The sequence below is a fragment of the Oncorhynchus clarkii genome, chromosome 31 (genome assembly GCF_045791955.1).
Source record: "Oncorhynchus clarkii lewisi isolate Uvic-CL-2024 chromosome 31, UVic_Ocla_1.0, whole genome shotgun sequence".
NCBI lineage: Eukaryota > Metazoa > Chordata > Actinopteri > Salmoniformes > Salmonidae > Oncorhynchus > Oncorhynchus clarkii.
In genome coordinates, this window is record NC_092177.1 from 1,944,876 (window position 1) to 1,969,920 (window position 25,045).

General features: G+C 45.7%; 1 protein-coding gene across 3 annotated transcripts in view; it reads left to right on the forward strand.

Annotated features, from left to right (window-relative positions):
* Positions 1-17,707: 17,707 nt before the first annotated feature.
* The window catches only part of LOC139391109 (highly divergent homeobox-like), a 31,236-nt gene continuing 23,898 nt past the window's right edge, over positions 17,708-25,045 (forward strand). The window contains exons 1-4 of one of the 3 annotated variants that reach the window (XM_071138635.1): positions 18,097-18,237; positions 19,699-19,734; positions 21,251-21,663; positions 24,518-24,664. In XM_071138635.1, the coding sequence (XP_070994736.1) occupies positions 21,595-21,663; positions 24,518-24,664 (216 nt within the window). In that variant the 5' untranslated portion in view covers positions 18,097-18,237; positions 19,699-19,734; positions 21,251-21,594. Of the gene's footprint in view, positions 17,822-18,096; positions 18,238-19,698; positions 19,735-21,250; positions 21,664-24,517; positions 24,665-25,045 lie in introns of those variants that run through there. The other 2 variants (XM_071138636.1, XM_071138633.1) reach the window with 2 other exon arrangements.

Below are 25,045 nucleotides of genomic sequence, written 5' to 3' on the forward strand. Positions count from 1 at the left end.
GCTGGTCTGTCATAACATAATAGAGACAGTAGATCTAGCTTGTCTGTCAAAATAAAATAGAGACAGAATATCTAGCTTGTCTGGCATAATATAATAGAGACAGTAGATCTAGAGACAGTAGGTCTAGCATTGTCTATCATAATATAATAGAGACAGTATATATAGCTTGTCTGTCATAATATAATAGAGACAGCAGATCTAGCTGGTCTGTCATAATATAATAGAAACAGTAGATCTAGCTGGTCTGTCATAATATAATAGAGACAGTAGATCTAGCTGGTCTGTCATAGTATAATAGAGACAGTAGATCTAGGCGGTCTGTCATAATATAATAGATACAGTAGATCTAGCTGGTCTGACATAACATAATAGAGACAGTAGATATAGCTGGTCTGTCATAATATAATAGAGACGGTAGATCTAGCTGGTCTGTCATAATATAATAGAGACAGTAGATCTAGCTGGTCTGTCATATTATAATAGAGACCAGAGATCTAGCTGGTCTGTCATATTATAATAGAGACAGTAGATCAAGCTGGTCTGTCATATTATAATAGAGACAGTAGATCTAGTTGTTCTGTCATAATATAATAGAGACAGTAGGTCTAGCTGGTCTACCATAATATAATAGAGGCAGTAGATCTAATTAGTCTGTCATATTATAATAGAGACAGCTAGAGGGTTAATTCGGAACGCCATCAACAGGCCAGCAGAACCACAAACACAACCTGACCACTGGGGTCAGCCGGGTAGGTACTTATTAAAGACAGGGTTTGAGAATATGTGTCTCTGGCACCGGTGCGTTTCGGGGTGACCATCACCACATGCATTGCTGCCTGGGTGTGTCACTCCCCGCAACGGAACACCAATGTTGGGCTACTCGGTCAGACAGGTCGGCTGGGTCTCGCACGGACGGGGCGCGGCTGGAGAGTATCGAAATACTGGTTAAACAGTCTCCGAAAGGGGCTCCCCCAATAGAGGCAAATCCACATGGGGCGGGATGAACCGACCGTCTGAACACCAGCCAAAGGCCGGCCTACAGGGGCCCTCCCAGGTGGAAAACAAATGCAAATCGGTCAGAAGAAATTAAACTCGCTGGAAAACAGAGGACAGACCATGGAGACGCAACGTGGGGACGGGGCTGGAGAGTCAGCCCTTACCGGGGCTAAACAACCACCAAATCGGTCGCCGAAGGGACGGGCTCTTTCATAGGACTAGAACCATGATCATTGATGAACCAAACCCACAAGGTGATAGCTGGGATAGAGCACCTGCCCAGGACAGAGCTCCATATCCTCCCACCACCAAGCTGGGAAGCTTGGATCAAAAGTTAGGACAAATCGGCCTCCGAATGGCTGGTCAAATCATAAAATCGGTCACCGGAGGGTTAAAGTCCTATGTACCATGGTTCTGAGGGGCTCACTTCCCTCAAAAGTGCCTGTTTCTCATTTTCAATACAGGCTGAGTAGTTTGGAACTTTCCCCGCCTCTCTAGGACATGGAACTCTTGTTGTCGAAAACCAGGTTTCTGATATCGCGCAGGTACATGTCTGGTCAACCCGGGCCTAAGTGTGTAAACCCCGGACAGGCCGAATTATCGATATAAGCACTGGCACTCACAGGGCTTTAGTGTGTTCCACCGTCAGGGGTCAAATTCCGGCACACCAAAATATACTTTCAACTTTAATAACTCAAAAAGTACAACTCCAATCTGGATGGGGTTTTTCTGCACGAAAGGGCACACATAGATCAGCACTTCCATCTAATTTATTCAATAAAAATGTATAATAGAAAATCATGTTTTACATTTGTGGAAAAAAAGTGGAATTGGCGGGGCCCATAGCTTGCTATGGATGCAAACATTTGATAATTGTTGCCCATCACAAGAGAGGGTATGAGCCAACATTTGGGACCTCTAGCCCATCAGGAAGTATTTTTAATCATTTTTTGAACATTTCAGAAAATGGTTGAAAATGTGACAGATTGCACCCTTTTCCTTTCGCTCCAGAGACTAAGTTCAACTGTGGGCCTGGTATTATTTTGGATTACCAGGCACGATTTTCAAAACGGTTGAAAATTATTTTAGGGGGCATCCAGACCTCCATGCTCGCTATGGGAGCACCCACCTACTGGGAAAAGTCACTGGAGGGCGCCAATGGTCAATTTATGGAGTTTTTCTTAAAGTTCTGAAAAACGACTAAGTCCAAACTTCACATTATGTTTGGCTGTGGACCTGGTGATTGAACGCGTTACCAGTTGACGATGGGGGTGGCTCCTGGTGCCACCAGGGCTGGACTGGGTGTCCATAGGGGGGCCCCACACCCGCCACCAAGGTCACCTGGTAACCCAATGTAATTCAATGACAGAGTCATACTTCTCTCTCATTGGACTAAGTCCAGCATGTGTACCTGGTGATTGAATTGGTTACCAAGGGAGCTCCATATCTCCATGCCTTTGGGCTTACTCTCTCTACCCTGCCTGCCCACCTGCATGCCCTCTATCTCGGCCTGTCACTTCAGCTCTGTGCACCTGGTACCCCATAACACCCGGTCATTCAGATCCCCAGGCCTTCATACATTCTCAAATGACACACGAAGACAAGGGTGAATTTCAAATAAATGTTCTTTATTTATCAGTGAATCATGGATTGATTTGTGCCTGAATTAGTGACCGCGCCCGGCTGGCGTTACGAGGTCAATTATGGTACCGGTAGTACCGTGCCTGCGTTTCCAGTATGGCCAACCGGCTGGACATGAGAGCCGCAAACCTACGTCTGTCAGAGCAGGTGGCTTGGACCTCCAGCCTACTGAGAACCGAAGGAATAGCTTGTTTACTTAGCTCGACAAACCGCTGAGCACCTCGTCCCTGCAGCGTTTGCGAAATTTCGCCCTGTGCGTTGCCTGGCTCTCCTGCGAATCCCTGTCCATCTTTACCAAGCAGAGTAACAACTTTCGAATTCCACAGACTTTAGCTTGCAGACTATTCGGCCGGAACTGAATAAGATATTTCAGGAAACTTCGAACATCGGCTCTGTAATTTATTTTTACGTGGATGGTGCCAAACCACAGCCTTCACAGTGGCCATACCACTCAGACACACGTCTGTAGTTATCCAGAGAACACAGTCCTCTGACATAATGCGGAGGAATTCACGTACTCGGGAAACACTATTGTCAATTAGTTTAATTAACTGAAAGGGTTTTTACCCAGAATAAAGTGTTCATATTCAGCCTTCAATTCTGGACGACACACCACCGCCTTCATCACTCTCGCTCTCCATGGAAGTCGCCACGACGCAGCCTTGCTCCCTCGGTTCCGAGCATGGTTCACCACCGATATGACTGGTTGGCTGCACCGCCGCCGATGCCGCCGCCTGCTCACTCTCGTCCCCCAGCTGCTGATCCACGGACCACTCACTTTCAACACAATTCAAAAACCCAGGGTTCTCCCAGGGCTCCAGCCGTGGTTCAACACCGTTCTTAGGCTGCATATACTGCCCTCGGGCTGCTGTCTCTCAGTCGAAACCCGGCTACACTGCAGAGCATGCTTCCATTCGATAGTACCGGACCAAAGTGCATGGACAGACTTGAAATGTCGGTCTATCCGCACGATATTCAGCTTGGAACAAAGCCCACAGTCACGTCTTTGTCTGCTGTTCACAGCTTCTCTATCCTGCCTTCCGGTGTGTCTCTTTGTTTGCTCCACCAAACAACCTAACCCTAACCCTAACCCTAACCCTAACCCTAAACCCTAACCCTGACCCTAACCTGAACCCTAAACCCTAACCCTAACCCCCTAACCCTAACCCCCCTAACCCCCTAACCCTAACCCCCTAACCTTAACCCCTGACCCTAACCATAACCCCCCTAACCCTAACCCCTAACCCCCCTAACCCCTAACCCCCCTAACCCTAACCCCCCTAACCCTAACCCCCCTAACCTTAACCCCTGACCCTAACCATAACCCCCCTAACCCTAACCCCCTAACCCCCCTAACCCTAACCCCCTAACCCCCCTAACCCCTAACCCTCACCCCCCTAATCCCCCTAACCCTAACCCTAACCACCCTAACCCTACCCCCCCTAACCCTAACCCCCCTAACCAATAAATAACAAAGACCAGGAAAGGAAATCAACACCCATAAGCCAACTACAGATACTCCACAACAAAGCCACAGTCATGTACCCCAATGCCACCATCTACTGGCCAATCATCAACTTCTCACCCAACCTCACACGCCAACAGAAGGACATGCATAAACATATCAACACAAACATCACTACACATTACAATGCCATACTGGAAATAGACAATTCAGAATTCATCACTGACAATCATGACGGCGTTTGTCCCGACACCGATGCGGTCGGACTATGGGGACCTGCAAAGGCACATCCATAGGTTACATAGAAACCTCAAGTTATTAGACCATTTTGACTACACTACTGATTTTATTACCCAACCATTCACTGAAAGATATAAATGGGAACCCCCACTAAACAAACTATCACAACCAATTAGAAAACTTATTAAAACCAATACACAGATTATTAGAGACTTACATAGCTCTACCATTACAACTTCACATAACATTACACAAGACGAAAGACTAGCTATAACCAGGCTAAGACAAAACAAACATATAACAATTAAACCAGCAGACAAAGGCTCCATGATTGTGATAATGGATAATCAGCAATATCTCTTGGAAGCCAATCGCCAACTTTACAATACACAACACTACGCTCCCATCCCCACTTCCACACAGATGCAGACACAGACACTAGTGAGACAGACTATAGCGGACCTTTATAAAAAAGTCATTTCCAGCAGCTGAATTCATAGATCATTTTCTTAACCCCATCTCACAAAAACATGCCAGTTACATTAAGGACACATATCACTTCATAGACACACTTTGTAAAATCCCAGTCCCAGCACAGGCATACCTTTTCACCCTAGACATAGACTCTCTTTATACAAACATAGCCATCCCCTCAGGGATGGCAGCAGTGGAAGCCACACTCCGAAGATATCCAGATAGACATAGACCAGACAAACACATATTACAGCTACTTGAACTGGGGCTGAGAAATAATGACTTTAAATTTAACAACTAATACTATCTACAGATTCATGGGACAGCAATGGGCAAAATGTTCGCTCCAGCATAAGCAAACATATACATGGCGGACTGGCAGACAACAGCTTTGGAAAAATGCCCACTGCTTCCCTTGTTTTACAAACGCTACCTGGATGATATCTTCGGAGTGTGGCAACACAACCTACAGGACTTCACCACATTCATAGACATCTTGAACAATCACCATCTCACCATTACAGTTAAATATGTCATGCACCCACATATAATACATTTCTTAGACACCAACGTTTTCTTTCCAGACACTGAAGAAACCATAGTTTATCACTAAAGTTAATTTCAAAGAAACAGACACATATGCATTACTCCACCGATCCAGTTTCCACCCCAAACATACCTTTAGGGGGATTGTCAAATCACAACTCATCCGATTCTACAGACTATGCACTCAACAGCAGGATTTCAATACACCTACACACATATTATTTGAGGCATTGAGGAGGAGGGGGTACTCAAAGCGGTCACTGAGGTACTAACCCTAACCCTAAGCTGACACACTAGCAAGCATCATCCAAAATCAATTACCTCTCCCTCCTAACCTTAACACAGGTGGCACTGTTCCTGACACCAACCCGAACCCTAACCTTAACCCCAACCCTAACCCCACTCCCATCTTGGGTACAGGGTCTGAACCCCAGAGGTTACCTATCATCAGCACCTACTCACACACAAACCAACGCATACACTTATGACTAAAAAGCGCATTTTTAAATACACAACATGCCTTCCCCCCACTACAACCATTCCGACCCATCTCAGCATACAGGAGGAATCCCAATCTGAAGGACCTCTTAGTCCATGCAGGTCCTATCCACCAGTACCCATGGAAAATCACTACTACAGACAACTGACAAACATACACAACCCACACACCTTTAGCCCAATCAAACAACTGATGAACATAAACAGCACCAACATCGTCTATGCAATCACCTGTGCATTATGTCAAAAAATGTATGTGAGGGAAACTGGATCCACAATTTTAACACGTCTCAAACAACATCTGTATACAATCACTAATAATAAATTGTCACATCTAGTACACATCTAGTCACACATTTCCAAACACACCCTACTATACACCTGAACATCACTGGGATAGAAACTGTCTCCACCTGGACCGTAGCCCAGAGAAAGGCTGCAGAATCCAAGTGGATAGCCACTCTTAGATCTTTGGCTCCACTTGGATTGAATGGCAAAATGTAAGTGTAGGTAAATTATTCATGCATCTCATATTTTCACACACACAAACCTCCCAATAAACCCAGAATGGAAACAGAGATCACAATAGGCCAGTGCAACGCAAGGTGCTAAACCTCAAAAAACAGCCCTAACCCTAACCCCCAACCCCCTAACCCTAACCTTAACCTTATCCCTAACCCTAACCCCAACCCTAACCCCAACCCTAACCCCCAACCCCCTAACCCTAACCCCAACCCTAACCCTAACCCTAACCCCTACCTCTACCCCTATCCCTAACACTAACCATAACCCCTAACCCCTAATCCTAACCCTGACCCCTAACCCACCCTAACCTTAACCCTAACCCCTAACCCTAACCCCCCTAACCCTAACCCCTAACCCTTAACCCTAACCCTAACCCCCCCTAACCCTTAACCCCTAACCCTTAACCCCTAACCCTAACCCCTAACCCCCCTAACCCTAACCCTAACACCTAACCCTAACACCTAACCCCTAACCCTAACCCCCCTAACCCTAACCTTAACCCTAACCCCTAACCCTAACCTTAACCCTAACCCCCCTAACCCTAACCTTAACCCTAACCCATAACCCTAACCTTAACCCTAACCTTAACCTCCATAACTCTCCCGGTAGAACTCTGGACCAGGTACTGACTCCTGACCTTGGCAAACAGCCCACACCTATTCTTATCCTTTTCCCGATTCTGGGTCCGTATCCCAATCCCCCCCATCCTATCCCTGTCCTCCACCCTCAGACCTTTCCCAGACCCCCTGTTCCTATTCCCCCAACAGACACAGAACCCCAGATTATACCCATTATCAGCACCTTCTCAGACATAAACAGACTCCTTCATTCCAGACTCAGTCTCTTTCACCCAAACACAACGCACATTCCCCCCACTTCAGGAATTCAGACCCATACCAGCTTTCTGCAGAAACCCCAATTTAAGGGATCTCTTAATTTGTGCAAAATATTCCAATAAACCCACTCCTAACCTACCCATTGAAAAACAGTACCATAGACAACTTTCATACATTCAAAATCCAAATGCGCAAACCTCTAGTCCTATCTCACAACTCATGACCATTCAAAGCACCAATATTGTCTATGCCATTACATTTATATAGGAGAAACCGCCTCAAACAGCACCTCTACACAATTGGAAAAAACAGATTACAAACACACCTGGTCCAACACTTTCAAATCCACCCATCAACCTCCCTCTGCATTACCGGTCTGGAGACTAAATCCTCCTAGACCACAGGCCAGAGAAAAACAGCCGAATCCAGGTGGATTTCAAAACCGAATACTTTGGCTCCACTGGGAATTAATATAAAAGAATAACAGAAAACACTAACAGTTGGAGTGGGTGGAGGCCTAATGAGGAGGGCTGGAGGGGCCACGGAAACAAGGAGGAAGTTCATTTAAACATTTTTTTAAACATTTAAGAAAGCATTTGATTGCTCAACCTGGTGATGTCTTTTCTGTATTTTGTGCTGAATTTGATTATTTTATACATTTTAGCATGGCATGTGATCCCTTCATTTTCATCCAACCCCCTTTTTTGGGGAGGGGGATTTCTAATTATTTACTTGATTATTTATTTAATTTTTGTATGCGGTATGCATGTTGTAATGTGATTTTATATGAGATTTGGTTAAAGGTTAAACCTTTCACTCCCAGGTTGTGTTTTATGATTGTCTTCCTCCTGCTTTAGAATTGTTGTGGGTGACCCCCTCAGAGCTCTCGGCCTCTCATGTCCTCCCACTTTCTCCAGACCGGTCAGAGGTGCAATAGGCCCGTGCAACCCAAGGTTTGACACCAATACAAAAATAAACCCTCTTAAACCTAACCCTAAACCCCCCACAACCCTAACCCCTAACCCTAACCCCCTAACCCTAACCCCTAACCCTAAACCCTAACCCTAAACCCTAACCCCCCTATCCCTAACCCTAACCCCTAAACCCAAACTACTCCTAACCATAACCCTAATCCTAACCACACCACTAACCCTAACCCCACCACTAACCCTAATCCTAACCCTACTCCTAACTCTAACCCTAACCTTAACCCCACCACTAACCCTAACCCCACCACTAACCCTAATCCTAACCCTACTCCTAACTCTAACCCTAACTTTAACCCCACCCCTAACCCTAACCCCACCACTAACCCCAATCCTAACCCTACTCCTAACCATAACCCTAATCCTAACCCCACCACTAATCCTAACCCCACCCCTAATCCTAACCCTACCACTAACCCTAACCCCACCCCTAATCCTAACCCTAACCCCACCACTAATCCCACCACTAACCCTAACCCTAATCCTAATCCTAACCCTACTCCTACTCCTAACCCGACCCCTAACCCCACCGCTAACCCTAACCCCACCGCTAACTCCACCACTAACCCTAACCCCACCCCTAATCCTAACCCCACCACTAACCCCACCACTAACCCCACCCCTAACCCCACCCCTAATCCTAACCTTAACCCCACCAATAACCCCACCACTAACCCTAACCCCCTAACCCTAACCCCTAAACACTAATCTCTAACCTCTAACCCTAACCCCTAACCCTAACCCCCTAACCCTAACCCCCTAATCCCTAACCCCTAACCCCTAACCCTAACCCCCTAACCCTAACCCCTAACCCTAATCCCTAACCCCCTAACCCCTAACCCCCAACCCTAACCCCTAACCCTACCCCCTAACCCTAACCCCCTAACCCCCTAACCCTAACCCCTAACCCTAACCCTAACCCCTTAACCCTAACCCCCTAACCCTAATCCCCTAACCCTAACCCCTTAACCCTAACCCCCTAACCCTAATCCCCTAACCCTAACCCTAACCCTAACCCCCTAACCCTAACCCCCTAACCCTAACCCTAACCCTAATGTAAAAGCCAAGTTAGGATAGTCTACATTCTTAAAAAAAGGGGTTCCAAAAGGTTTCTTCATCGGTCCCCATAGGAGAACCCTTTTTGGTTCCAGGTAGAACCCTCTGATGAAAGGGTATTACATGGAACCCAAAAGGATTCTACCTGGAACCAAAAAGGTTTTTTCAAAGAGTTCTCCTATGGGAACAGGCAAATAATAATTTAGGTTCTAGATAGCACCTTTTTTTCTATGAGTCCATTGCGTGTACTTCCGGCGCCGACAGAGATGGCCGCCTCGCTTCGCGTTCCTAGGAAACTATGCAGTTTTTTGTTTTTTTACGTGTTATTTCTTACATTAGTACCCCAGGTCATCTTAGGTTTCATTACATACAGTCGAGAAGAACTACTGAATATAAGATCAGCATCAACTCACCATCAGTACGACCAAGAATATGTTTTTCGCGACGCGGATCCTGTGTTCTGCCTTACAAACAGGACAACGGAGTGGATTCCATGCAGCGACCCAAAAAAACGACTCCGAAAGAGAGGGAAACGAGGCGGTCTTCTGGTCAGACTCCGGAGACGGGCACAGCGCGCACCACTCCCTAGCATTCTTCTTGCCAATGTCCAGTCTCTTGACAACAAGGTTGATGAAATCCGAGCAAGGGTAGCATTCCAGAGGGACATCAGAGACTGTAACGTTCTTTGCTTCACGGAAACGTGGCTTACTGGAGAGACGCAATCCGAAGCGGTGCAGCCAACAGGTTTCTCCACGCATCGCGCAGACAGGAAAAAACATCTTTCTGGTAAAAAGAGGGGCGGGGGCGTATGCCTTATGACTAACGTGACATGGTGCGATGAAAGAAACATACAGGAACTCAAATCCTTCTGTTCACCTGATTTAGAATTCCTCACAATCAAATGTAGTCCGCATTATCTACCAAGAGAATTCTCTTCGATTATAATCACAGCCGTATATATCCCCCCCCAAGCAGACACATCGATGGCTCTGAACGAACTTTATTTAACTCTCTGCAAACTGGAAACAATTTATCCGGAGGCTGCATTCATTGTAGCTGGGGATTTTAACAAGGCTAATCTGAAAACAAGACTCCCCAAATTTTATCAGCATATCGATTGCGCAACCAGGGGAGGAAAGACCTTGGACCATTGTTACTCTAACTTCCGCGACGCATATAAGGCCCTGCCCCGCCCCCCTTTCGGAAAAGCTGACCACGACTCCATTTTGTTGATCCCTGCCTACAGACAGAAACTAAAACAAGAGGCTCCCACGCTGAGGTCTGTCCAACGCTGGTCCGACCAAGCTGACTCCACACTCCAAGACTGCTTCCATCACGTGGACTGGGAGATGTTTCGTATTGCGTCAGATAACAACATTGACGAATACGCTGATTCGGTGTGCGAGTTCATTAGAACGTGCGTTGAAGATGTCGTTCCCATAGCAACGATTAAAACATTCCCTAACCAGAAACCGTGGATTGATGGCAGCATTCGTGTGAAACTGAAAGCGCGAACCACTGCTTTTAATCAGGGCAAGGTGTCTGGTAACATGACTGAATACAAACAGTGCAGCTATTCCCTCCGCAAGGCTATCAAACAAGCTAAGCGCCAGTACAGAGACAAAGTAGAATCTCAATTCAACGGCTCAGACACAAGAGGCATGTGGCAGGGTCTACAGTCAATCACGGACTACAGGAAGAAACCCAGCCCAGTCACGGACCAGGATGTCTTGCTCCCAGGCAGACTAAATAACTTTTTTGCCCGCTTTGAGGACAATACAGTGCCACTGACACGGCCTGCAACGAAAACATGCGGTCTCTCCCTCACTGCAGCCGAGGTGAGTAAGACATTTAAACGTGTTAACCCTCGCAAGGCTGCAGGCCCAGATGGCATCCCCAGCCGCGCCCTCAGAGCATGCGCAGACCAGCTGGCCGGTGTGTTTACGGACATATTCAATCAATCCCTATACCAGTCTGCTGTTCCCACATGCTTCAAGAGGGCCACCATTGTTCCTGTTCCCAAGAAAGCTAAGGTAACTGAGCTAAATGACTACCGCCCCGTAGCACTCACATCCGTCATCATGAAGTGCTTTGAGAGACTAGTCAAGGACCATATCACCTCCACCCTACCTGACACCCTAGACCCACTCCAATTTGCTTACCGCCCAAATAGGTCCACAGACGATGCAATCTCAACCACACTGCACACTGCCCTAACCCATCTGGACAAGAGGAATACCTATGTGAGAATGCTGTTCATCGACTACAGCTTGGCATTCAACACCATAGTACCCTCCAAGCTCGTCATCAAGCTCGAGACCCTGGGTCTCGACCCCGCCCTGTGCAACTGGGTACTGGACTTCCTGACGGGCCGCCCCCAGGTGGTGAGGGTAGGCAACAACATCTCCTCCCCGCTGATCCTCAACACTGGGGCCCCACAAGGTTGCGTTCTGAGCCCTCTCCTGTACTCCCTGTTCACCCATGACTGCGTGGCCACGCACGCCTCCAACTCAATCATCAAGTTTGCGGACGACACAACAGTGGTAGGCTTGATTACCAACAACGATGAGACGGCCTACAGGGAGGAGGTGAGGGCCCTCGGAGTGTGGTGTCAGGAAAACAACCTCACACTCAACGTCAACAAAACTAAGGAGATGATTGTGGACTTCAGGAAACAGCAGAGGGAACACCCCCCTATCCACATCGATGGAACAGTAGTGGAGAGGGTAGCAAGTTTTAAGTTCCTCGGCATACACATCACAGACAAACTGAATTGGTCCACTCACACAGACAGCATCGTGAAGAAGGCGCAGCAGCGCCTCTTCAACCTCAGGAGGCTGAAGAAATTCGGCTTGTCACCAAAAGCACTCACAAACTTCTACAGATGCACAATCGAGAGCATCCTGGCGGGCTGTATCACCACCTGGTATGGCAACTGCACCGCCCTCAACCGTAAGGCTCTCCAGAGGGTAGTGAGGTCTGCACAACGCATCACCGGGGGCAAACTACCTGCCCTCCAGGACACCTACACCACCCGATGTCACAGGAAGGCCATAAAGATCATCAAGGACATCAACCACCCGAGCCACTGCCTGTTCACCCCGCTATCATCCAGAAGGCGAGGTCAGTACAGGTGCATCAAAGCTGGGACCGAGAGACTGAAAAACAGCTTCTATCTCAAGGCCATCAGACTGTTAAACAGCCACCACTAACACTGAGTGGCTGCTGCCAACACACTGACACTGACTCAACTCCAGCCACTTTAATAATGGGAATTGATGGGAAATGATGTAAATATATCACTAGCCACTTTAAACAATGCTACCTTATATAAATGTTACTTACCCTACATTATTCATCTCATACGCATACGTATATACTGTACTCTATATCATCGACGGTATCCTTATGTAATACATGTATCACTAGCCACTTTATACTATACTATGCCACTTTGTTTACATACTCATCTCATTTGTACATACTGTACCCGATACCATCTACTGTATCTTGCCTATGCTGCTCTGTACCATCACTCATTCATATATCCTTATGTACATATTCTTTATCCCCTTACACTGTGTACAAGACAGTAGTTTTGGAATTGTTAGTTAGATTACTTGTTATTACTGCATTGTCGGAACTAGAAGCACAAGCATTTCGCTACACTCGCATTAACATCTGCTAACCATGTGTATGTGACAAATAAAATTTGATTTGATTTGATTTGATTAGTAGATCATTGTATTAACAAAACATTTCATAATGAGATTTGCACATTGTAGCATATGCAGGTAAATGATGATGGGTGCTAGGATTGCTGTGTGTAGTTTGAGGTGAGGTAGGGTTCAGGTGAGGTAGGGTAAACACAACATCCCTGATACAACATGTTATTATGGCCCTATACCACTCTATCCCTGATAGCAGTGTCGAGGTGGAATTTGTATTTAGGATCCTGGCAACTATACTGAACGGAAATAAACACAACATGCAACAATTTCAACGATTTTACAAGAGTTACAGTTCATATAAGGAAATCAGTCAATTGAAATAAATGAATTAGGCCCTAATCTATGGATTTCAAATGATTGGGCAGGGGCGCAGCCTTAGGTGGACCTGGGAGGGCATAGGCTCACCCACTGGGGAGCCAGGGCTAGCCAATCAAACTGAGTTTTTCAACACCAAAAGGGCTCTATTTTTGGCAGAAATACTCCTCAGTTTTTATTTTGTTATTTTTTTTATTTCACCTTTAAGTTAACCAGGAAGGCTAGTTGAAAACAAGTTCTCTATTACAACTGCGACCTGGCCAAGATAAAGCAAAGCAGTTCGACACATACAACAACACAGAGTTACACATGGAATAAACAAACATACAGTATATAATTCAGTAGAAAAGTCTATATACAGTGTGTGCAAATGAGGTAGGATAAGGGAGGTAAGGCAATAAATAGGCCATGGTGGCAAAGTAAATACAATATAGCAATTAAACACTGGAATGGTAGAATGTACAGAAGATGAATGTGCAAGAAGAGATACTGGGATGCAAAGGAGCAAAATAATTAAATAAATACAGTATGGGGATGAGGTAGTTGGATGGGCTATTTACAGATGGGCTATGTACAGGTGCAGTGGTCTGGGAGCTGCTCTGACAGCTGGTGCTTAAAGCTGGTGAGGGAGATGTGTCTCCAGCTTCAGTGATTTTTGCAATTCGTTCCAGTCAATGGCAGCAGAGAACTGTAAGGAAAGGCGGCCAAAGGAAGAATTGGCTTTGGGGGTGACTTGTGAGATGTACCTGCTGGAGCGCGTGCTACGCGTGGGTGCTGCTATGATGACCAGTGAGCTGAGATAAGGCGGGGCTTTACCTAGCAAAGACTTGAAGATGACCTGGAGCCAGTCGGTTTGGCAATGAGTATGAAGCGAGGGCCAGCCAACGAGAGCGTAGAGGTCGCAATGGTGGGTAGTATATGGGGCTTTGGTGACAAAACGGATGGCACTGTGATATACTGCATTCAATTTGTTGAGTAGAGTGTTGGAGGCTAATTTTTAAATGACATCGCAGAAGTCGAGGATTGGTAGGATGGTCAGTTTTATGAGGGTATGTTTGGCAGCATGGGTGAAGGTTGCTTTGTTGCGAAGTAGGAAGCCGATTCTAGATTTGATTTTGGATTGGATATGCTTAATGTGAGTCTGGAAGGAGAGTTTACAGTCTAACCAAACACCCAGCTATTTGTAGTTGTCCACATATTCTTAGTCAGAACCGTCCAGAGTAGTGATGCTGGACGGGCGGTCGGGTGCGGGAAGCGATCGGTTGAAAAGCATGCATTTAGTTTTACTTGCATTTAAGAGCAATTGGAGGCCACGGAAGGAGAGGTGTATGGCATTGAAGCTCGTCTGGAGGTTAGTTAAAACAGTGTCCAAAGAAGGGCCAGACGTATACAGAATGGTGTCGTCTACGTAGAGGTGGATCAGAGAATCACCAGCAGCAAGAATGACATCATTGATGTATACAGAGAAGAGAGTCTGCCCGAGAATTGAACCCTGTTGCACCCCCATAGAGAATGCCAGAGGTCTGGACAACAGGCCCTCCGATTTGACACACTGAACTATATTAGAGAAGCAGTTGGTGAACCAGGTGAGGCAATCACTTGAGAAACCAAGGCTGTTGAGTCTTCCGATAAGAATGTGGTGATTGACAGTCGAAAGCCTTGGCCAGGTGGATGAATATGGCTGCACAGTAATGTCTCTTATGGTGGTTATGATATCATTTAGGACCTGAAGAGGACTGTCCACCCCACATAGCCTGGTTCCTCTCTAGGTTTCTTCCTAGGTTTTGGCCTTTCTAGGGAGTTTTTCCTAGCCACCGTGCTTCTACACCTGCATTGCTTGCTGTTTGGGGTCTTAGGCTGGGTTTCTGTACAGCACTTTGAGATATCAGCTGATGTACGAAGGGCTATATAAATAAATTTGATTTGATTTGACCTTGAGCGTGGCTGAGGTGCACCCATGACCAGCTCTGAAACCAGATTGCATAGCGGAGAAGGTACGGTGGGATTCTAAATGGTTGGTAATCTGTTTGTTAACTTGGCTTTCGAAGACCTTAGAAAGGCAGGGTAGGATAGATATAGGTCTGTAGCAGTTTGGGTCTAAAGTGTCTCCCCCTTTGAAGAGGGGGATGACTGCAGCATCTTTCCAATCTTTGGGAATCTCAGACAATACGAAAGCGAGGTTGAACAGGCTAGTAATAGGGGTTGCAACAATTTCGACATCAGCAGCCTGGTGGTTCAAAATAGCATAACTGATGTATTTTAACACCAAGTAACCCTGTTAAAAATGAATTTATGATTTGTCAATCTAGCAAACCAGGCACCTAAAAGCAACTTTCTAAACAATGTTTTGGTTTGTTTCTAGCTTGTTAGCTAGCTAACATTAAGTTAGCCGGCTAGCCAGTTCAAATAATGACCATATCATAGCTGACAGCGTCTTAACTTTAGCTCATTTTTATTAATTATTACAGGAAAATAAACTCACAAAAATATCATTATTTCCAAGTTGATGGTGAGCTAATTACAGAAAATAGCTTAGGGTTGTGAGTGTGACCAAATAAAAGCAGAGCTGGAAAATTGTAGAACTTGGGCACTGTCTCGTTGGCGTAATGTTATATCCTAATTTGAATTTGGTGCAGATCATGTTGTTCTTCGCATTACCGTCTCTGGTAAACACACTATATCAAATAAAATCAATATTTATTTGTCACATGCACAGGATACAGAAGATGTAAATGGTACAGTGAAATGGTTACTTGCATAGTAGTCTTTTGTTTATACATGTAGCTAGCCTACTAGCTAAACAATGAACCATCATCCCAATTCATAATGTTACTACCATGCATGTATCTGCAGGTAACTGAATTTAACCAACTAGGTTCAATGGTAGCTAGCTAGCTAACATTAGGCTACAACTAGCAATGCAAATCACTTTCTGAGATACGAATACTATTACTACACAGATCATACATGTAACATTAGCTAGCAAGCCTGTCAGCTAATGTTAGCTAGCTAGCTAACAGTACGCTTTAATTAACTTGCAATGAAAATGTCTTTGTGACAAAATTAGAAACATATAATATCTGAAAATGTCGCTAGCTAGACTCTTTTACCGATATACATGGATGAATGCTTCTCTGTCACGGATGCCATGGTTACCCATAGTTTGAAGATGTAATCCGGAGAGAGGTGTTCTCTTTTCGACTCCCTGCGCATAACATTTGCAATGGCAGAATTTCTCCATCTCCTTAGCTATCATACTCTGCTTCCACTGGACAACTAATTTTAAAACCCAACTTCCACGTTGGAGTTCTTCATGATATCTTTAAAAAAAGCAGCGTTAGAAAGGATTACCGACACATACTGAGCAAATCATGTAATAGACAAAAGCATGATACATTGCAGACCAATCCGAACTCATCTCTCGGCATGTCTAGCCTATCAGACCAATCCGAACACATCTCTCGGCATGTCTAGCCTATCAGACCAATCCGAACTCATCTCTCGGCATCTCTAGCCCATCAGACCAATCCGAATTCATCTCTCGGCATGTCTAGCCTATCAGACCAATCCGAACTCATCTCTCGGGCATGTCTAGCCTATCAGACCAATCCAAACTCATCTCTCGGCATGTCTAGCCTATCAGACCAATCCGAACTCATCTCTCGGGCATGTCTAGCCTATCAGACCAATCTGAACTCATCTCTTGACATGTCTAGCCCATTCATTATCTCAGCCAATCATGGCTAGCGGGAAGGTTCCTGTCTTTTCCCCATGGCAAACCATCTAGTAATTGTAATCATCATGTAATTCAGCAATTGTATTTGGATTTACAGATGGCATGTAAGTTTGTTATTAAGGCACATGAAAGTTCAAATGTTCCAGAAGGCATTTCTGTCAATCAATGCATTTGGAAAAAAAAAAATGTTTACGTTCAAATGCCTCCTGTGAAGTAGTGACGTGTGACATACGCCTAGTTTCCTGAAACGAGTCTCATTTCAGAGTGTGTTTTTTTTTATTGTCCCCAGCACAAGGTGCACCTGTGTAATTACCATGCTCTTTAATCAGCTTCTTGATATGCCACACATGTCAAGTGGATGGATTATTTTGGCAAATCCCTGTTAGTGAGATTTGCTCACTAACAGGGATGTAAACAAATTTGGTAAAAAAAAAAAAGATAAATACGCTTTTTTGTGGGTATGGAACACTTCTGGAATCTTTTATTTCAGTTAATGAAATATGGGATCAACACTTTGCATGTTGCATTTATATTTTTGTTCGGTATAAATGTTTTCTCTCTCCTCCCCTCATAGTCATCGCTGGGCGGGACATCACTGGGTTGAATGTCACAGCCCTGATTTCGAGATCTAATTGGCTCCTGTCTGCGTATACGTCACGATCATGATTAGAATTGATGATCGGACGTTCTGATTTCATTGTCTGGCTAAAAGGGGACTGCTGAAGAAATCTGATGAATTCGAGCAGTCGTTTGATTTGACGACAAAAAAAAAACAGGTACATTCCAAAATGACTTCACACTTCGCTGCCGGATTTCGACGAGTTCCGGCTTCAGTTCGCTGTAGGCAGGGGGTCAGAGAGACCGTGTTAGGACGGGATTTAAAGGAAAAGTTTATCCAGTGGCCTGGCTATGGCTGCCACGGCCTGTCTTGCTAGTATGGCGTGTTCTCCGCGTTATTGTTGTGTTGCTTTCAGCGGGTTGTTGACTGTCTGTAAACTAGCTGTCGGAAAGTTAGATCATTCCGCTTCCTGTGTGGGAATCTTATTTCTGCCGCTCTCTCTCTGTCTCTGCCCTTGTGGCTGAATGGGTGGATGTGCGTTTTATACATCAATTCGCTTTGCAATGTTTTTCCCAATGTTTTCCATTCAGTGGCCATGCGCAGCGAGCTTTGCCAAAATGCTGAAACCGGAGGGTGAGGATGGGAAAGCCACTAGCCCCGCTGCTGTTGGGTTAGAAGAGACTGTCTGGCCGGCTAATTTGCATCATCATCAAAACAAATAGCTTTTCAACAACGCGTCTAGACTATTTTCCTCTATGACTTTGGTACTGCTTAGCTAGCTAACTAGTAGGTAGATATATTTGGGATGCTGACACTTAGCTAGCATTAGCTTCTGTTGATTGAGATGGGCTAACGTTAGCTATAGCTAGCTACTGACTTGATAACTTGCTAGATTGCTAGTTAGCAATATTTGCGCTGAGTTACTGCAATCTCCCAAGTTATAATGCATAACAGTACTTACGTGGCTCCACATAATCGATACGCTGTATTGGTAATGGAGGCCAGACACAAGGAAGGCTTGAACGGGTCCCATTCAGCCAGCTAGCTCTGATCCAGGTCCCATTCAGCCAGCTAGCTCTGATCCAGGTCCCATTCAGCCAGCTAGCTCTGATCCAGGTCCCATTCAAATAGCTAGCTCTGATCCAGGTCCCACTCAGCCAACTAGCTCTGATCCAGGTTCCATTCAGCCAGCTAGCTCTGATCCAGGTCCCACTCAGCCAGCTAGCTCTGATCCAGGTTCCATTCAGCCAGCTAGCTCTGATCCAGGTCCCATTCAAATAGCTACCTCTGATCCAGGTCCCATTCAAATAGTTAGCTCTGATCCAGGTCCCACTCAGCCAGCTAGCTCTGATCCAGGTCCCACTCAGCCAACTAGCTCTGATCCAGGTCCCACTCAGCCAGCTAGCTCTGATCCAGGTCCCACTCAGCCAGTTAGCTCTGATCCAGGTCCCATTCACGTAGCTAGCTCTGAAACAGGTCCCACCCAGCCAGCTAGCTCTGATCCAGGTCCCATTCACGTAGCTAGCTCTGATACAGGTCCCACCCAGCCAGCTAGCTCTGATCCAGGTCCTATTCGCATAGCTAGCTCTGATCCAGGTCCCACTCCGCCAGCTAGCTCTGATCCATGTCCCACTCAGTCAGCTAGCTCTGATCCAGTTCACATTCACTCAGCCAGCTAGCTCTGATCCAGGTCCCACTCAGCCAGCTAGCTCTGATCCAGGTTCCACTCAGCCAGTTAGCTCTGATCCAGGTCCCATTCACATAGCTAGCTCTGATACACAACCCACTCAGGCAGCTAGCTCTGATCCAGGTCCCACTCAGCCAGCTAGCTCTGATGCAGGTCCCACTCAGCCAGCTAGCTCTGATCCAGGTCCCATTCAAATAGCTAGCTCTGATCTAGGTCCCGTTCACTCAGCTAACTCTGATCCAGGTCCCATTCACATAGCTAGCTACCTTTGATTCAGGTCCCACTCAGCCAGCTAGCTCTGATCCAGGTCCCATTCACATAGCTAGCTCTGATCCAGAGCCCAGTCAATTTGCTAGTTCTGCTCTACTACTATGGTTGTATAATCTGAGTGTATGAAATGTCCACAGTTGTGTTACCTGTCCAACTTCATGTCATCTGACCAGGTGAGCTCATGTGACAGCTCTCTTCCAGTCTATTAAAACCATAGATTTTAAATGTCTTTATTCTTTTGGATCTTTTGTGAGTGTAATGTTTACTGTACATGTTTTGTTTATTTCACTTTTGTTTATCTATTTCACTTGCTTTGGCAATGTAAACATATGTTTCCCATGCCAATAAAAGCCCTTAGTTTGAAATTTAATTGATAGAGCTCACAAATGCCCAAAAGCCAGTTTTGCATGGGCAGTGCCTTTAACCATGTGTATGTGACAAATAAAATTTTATTTGATTTTGATTTGATTTGAGGACTTCCACCATTTTTAAGTAGTCAACTGGGTGGGACTTCCTATCGGTTAAGGAAGGATCACATAATTCCATTTAGGTCATCAGGAGGGATCAGCCAATTAATTATAGTGGTGAGCAAACTTTGCATAACTGCAGGTAAATCGCCAACCTTGGCTTTATACCTAATTCAAACAACATACTCTAGGCGACAGTATGCACCCTTTCAGTTATATTTCTGTTCTAATCTCCACCTGGCACAGCCAGAAGAGGACTGGCCACCCCTCATAGCCTGGTTCCTCTCTAGGTTTATAATCTCCACCTGGCACAGCCAGAAGAGGACTGGTCACCCCTCATAGCCTGGTTCCTCTCTAGGTTTATAATCTCCACCTGGCACAGCCAGAAGAGGACTGGTCACCCCTCATAGCCTGGTTCCTCTCTAGGTTTATAATCTCCACCTGGCACAGCCAGAAGAGGACTGGCCACCCCTCAGAGCCTGGTTCCTCTCTAGGTTTATAATCTCCACCTGGCACAGCCAGAAGAGGACTGGCCACCCCTCATAGCCTGGTTCCTCTCTAGGTTTATAATCTCCACCCGGCACAGCCAGAAGAGGACTGGCCACCCCTCATAGCCTGGTTCCTCTCTAGGTTTATAATCTCCACCCGGCACAGCCAGAAGAAGACTGGTCACCCCTCATAGCCTGGTTCCTCTCTAGGTTTATAATCTCCACCCGGCACAGCCAGAAGAGGACTGGTCACCCCTCATAGCCTGGTTTCTCTCCAGGTTTCTTCATAGGTTTTGGCCTTTCTATGTAGTTTTTCCTTGCCACCGTGCTTCTAAACCTGCATTGCTTGCTGTTTGGGGTTTTAGGCTGGGTTTCTGAAAAACACTTTGAGATATCAGCTGATGTAAGAAGGGCTTAATAAATAGATTTGATTTGTTTACCAACTCATAGACGTAGTAGAAGCAAAAAATGTACCACTTCAAAATGGAGATGGCCTTAATGGTGCTTCCCATGCCCACACAGACGCCATTATGGGACAGATGAAAGAGGAGTCCTCTATCATTCTCTATGTTTAAAACACACCACCATAGAAGAAGTGTGATGTTATAAAAATATGACAACTATAAATATAAACATATAAAGCAGTCTAAGATGGAAAGGCTGAAATGAGATGTTCTGATTAATAAAGTTTCCATTGATTCCACTCTAACTGATGACACTTTCTTGTCTTGCAGAACCTCAGGGAGACAAAGACGCCGGAACCATGTCACAGCCTCTGCACCCTGCAGCCCAGGAGACTGAGCTAGCATGACCAGTACTGCAGCCAGACCACCATAACCCCCGGACAGACGGACGCACAGAGGTATCTGCTGTCTGGCCCTGCTGCCTAGACCTCACCCCGGTCTGGCCCTGCTGCCTAGACCTCACCCCGGTCTGGCCCTGCTGCCTAGACCTCACCCCGGCCCGGCCCTGCTGCCTAGACCTCACCCCGGCCCGGCCCTGCTGCCTAGACCTCACCCCGGCCTGGCCCTGCTGCCTAGACCTCACCCCGGTCTGGCCCTGCTCGTGGTCCTGCTGTATGGCTGATCTGCCCCCCTGCAGTAGCAGCAGTATGGAGGAATGGCAGGAGAAACGAGGCCTGCAGACGGTAAGTAGAGAAACCACTACCAGACCACCTGGACAATGAGCCTTTATATTCTATTATAAACTGGGTGGTTCAAGCCCTGAATGCTGAAAGCCGTGGTATATCAGACCGTATACCACGGGTAGGACAAAACATTTATTTTTACTGCTCTAATTACGTCGGTAACCAGTTTATAAGCAATAAGGCACCTCGGGGGTTGGTGATTTATGGCCAACGGGTGTATCCAGGCACTCCGCTTTGCCTAATTTATCTATTATATACTGTTTGGATACATACAGACTGTGGCCAGAGAAACCAGACCAGCTGGACTATGAGTTAGCCTTTATATTCTAATATACACTGCCATTAAAAAGGTTGGGGACACTTAGAAATGTCCTTGTTTTTGAAAGAAAGTTAGTTTTTTTGTCCATTTAAAATAACATCAAGTTGATCAGAAATACAGTGTAGACATTGTTAATGTTGTAAATGACTATTGTAGCTGAAAATTGCAGATTTTTTTGTTTTCTGTGGAATATCTACATAGGTGTAGAGAGGCCCATTATCAGCAACCATCACTCCTGTGTTCCAATGGCACGTTGTGTTAACTAATCAAAGTTTATCATTTTAAAAGTATAATTGATCATTGGAAAACCCTTTTGCAATTATGTTAGCACAGCTGAAAACTGTTGTTCTGATTAAAGAAGCAATAAAACTGGGTTTCTTTAGACTAGTTGAGAATCAGGAGCATCGGCGTTTGTGGGTTCAATTACAGGCTCAAAATGGCCAGAAATAAATAACTTTCTTCTGAAACTCATCAGTCTATACTTTTCTGAGAAATGAAGGCTATTCCATGTGAGAAATTGCCAAGAAACTGAAGATCTCGTACAACACTGTGTACTACTCCCTTCACAGAACAGAGCAAACTGGCCCTAACCAGAATAGAAAGAGGAGTGGGAGGCCCCGGTGCACAACTGAGCAAGTGGACAAGTACATTAGTGTCTAGTTTGAGAAACCGATGCCTCACAAGTCCTCAACTGGCAGCTTCATTAAATAGTACCCACAAAACACCAGTCTCAACGTCAACAGTGAAGAGGAGACTCCGGGATGTTGGCCTTCTAGGCAGAGTTCCTCTGTCCAGTCTCAACGTCAACAGTGAAGAGGAGACTCCGGGATGCTGGCCTTCTAGGAGGAGGAGGAGACTCCGGGATGCTGGCCTTCTAGGCAGAGTTCCTCTGTCCAGTCTCAACGTCAACAGTGAAGAGGAGACTCCGGTATAATCGCCTTCTAGGCAGAGTTCCTCTGTCCAGTCTCAACGTCAACAGTGAAGAGGCGGCTCCGGGATGCTGGCCTTCTAGGCAGAGTTCTTCTGTCCAGTCTCAACGTCAACAGTGAAGAGGCGACTCCGGGATGTTGGCCTTCTAGGCAGAGTTCCTCTGTCCAGTCTCAACATCAACAGTGAAGAGGCGACTCCGGGATGCTGGCCTTCTAGGCACTTCTAGGCAGAGTTCCTCTGTCCAGTCTCAACGTCAACAGTGAAGAGGAGACTCCGGTATAATCACCTTCTAGGCAGAGTTCCTCTGTCCAGTCTCAACGTCAACAGTGAAGAGGCGGCTCCGGGATGCTGGCCTTCTAGGCAGAGTTCCTCTGTCCAGTCTCAACGTCAACAGTGAAGAGGAGACTCCGGGATGCTGGCCTTCTAGGCAGAGTTCCTCTGTCCAGTCTCAACGTCAACAGTGAAGAGGAGACTCCGGGATGCTCGCCGGGATGCTCGCCTTCTAGGCAGAGTTCCTCTGTCCAGTCTCAACATCAACAGTGAAAAGAAGACTCCGGGATGCTGGCCTTCTAGCAGAGTTCCTCTGTCCAGTCTCAACATCAACAGTGAAGAGGAGACTCCGGTATAATCGCCTTCTAGGCAGAGTTCCTCTGTCCAGTGTCTGTTCTTTTTTCCATCTGAATCTTTTTATTGGCCAGTCTGAGATATGGCCTTTTCTTTGCGCTGTATTTCTTATCAATTTAATGTTATTTTAATGGACAAAAAATTTGCTTTTCTTTCAAAAACAAGGACATTTCTAAGTGACCCCAAACTTTTTAAGGGTAGTGTATCTATTATATACTGTTTGGATACATACAGACTGTGGCCAGAGAAACCAGACCAGCTGGACTATGAGTTAGCCTTTATATTCTAATATACCTATTATATACACACTGAGTGTACAGAACTGCTCCTTCCATGAAAAGGTGAAAGCTATGATTCTTTTTGATGTCACTTGTATTTTCACTTATATCAGTGTAGATGAAGGGGAGGAGACGGGTTGAAGAAGTCTTGAGACATGGATTGTCACATTCACAGGGTGAATGAACAAGACAAAATATTTAAGTGCCTTTCAATGGGGTATGGTAGTAGGTGCCAGGTGCACCGGTTTTTGTCAAGAACTGCAATGTTGCTGGGTTTTTCATGCTAAACAGTTTCCCGTGTGTATCAAGAATGGTGCACCACCCAAAGGCCATCCAGCCAACTTGACACAACTATGGGTAGGATTGTAATCAACATGGGCCAGCATCCCTGTGGAACGCTTTCGACACCTTGTAGAGTCCGACCCCAGATGAATTGAGGCTGTTCTGAGGGCAAACGGTGTGCTTCTCAATATTACGAAGGTGTTCTATGTCTCAAGGCTTAAAAATCATTATTTAACCTGTCTCCTCTCCTACACTGATTTTAAGTGGGTTTAAGAAGTGACATCAATAAGGGATCATAGCTTTCACCTGGTCAGTCAATGTCAATGTTTTGTCAACAGTGAATTTAGGTCTACATAGTGAACTCAATGTTGTCTGTTGTTTTTATTGGATAGTTTATTGACCAATGCTGTGTCTCCGTCAGATGAACCTGCGGTCTGTGTTCACATTGGAGCAGCAGCGAGTCCTGGAGAGCTACTATGACAACGGGATGACCAATCAGAGCAAGAGCTGCTTTCAGCTGATCCTTCAGTGTGCTCAGGAGACCAAGCTGGACTTCAGTGTGGTGCGGGTATGTAGGGAAATAGAAAATCGCTAAATGTTTTGCTACTTTGAGACCACTTTTTTTCTGTGTTCTCTGCATCGTGGATTTTCTAAGGTCCTAGGTACGATCTATTCTCTATATCTATACTCTATCTATACATTCAGCATGATGCCAGTACGATCTATGACCTCTATCTATACACTCCTATTATTATTTATCTATCAGCTGTTATCCTCTAGTGCAGGGTATTTATCCATCAGCTGTTATCCTCTAGTGCAGGGTATTTATCCATCAGCTGTTATCCTCTAGTGCAGGGTATTTATCCATCAGCTGTTATCCTCTAGTGCAGGGTATTTATCCATCAGCTGTTATCCTCTAGTGCAGGGTATATATATCTATCAGCTGTTA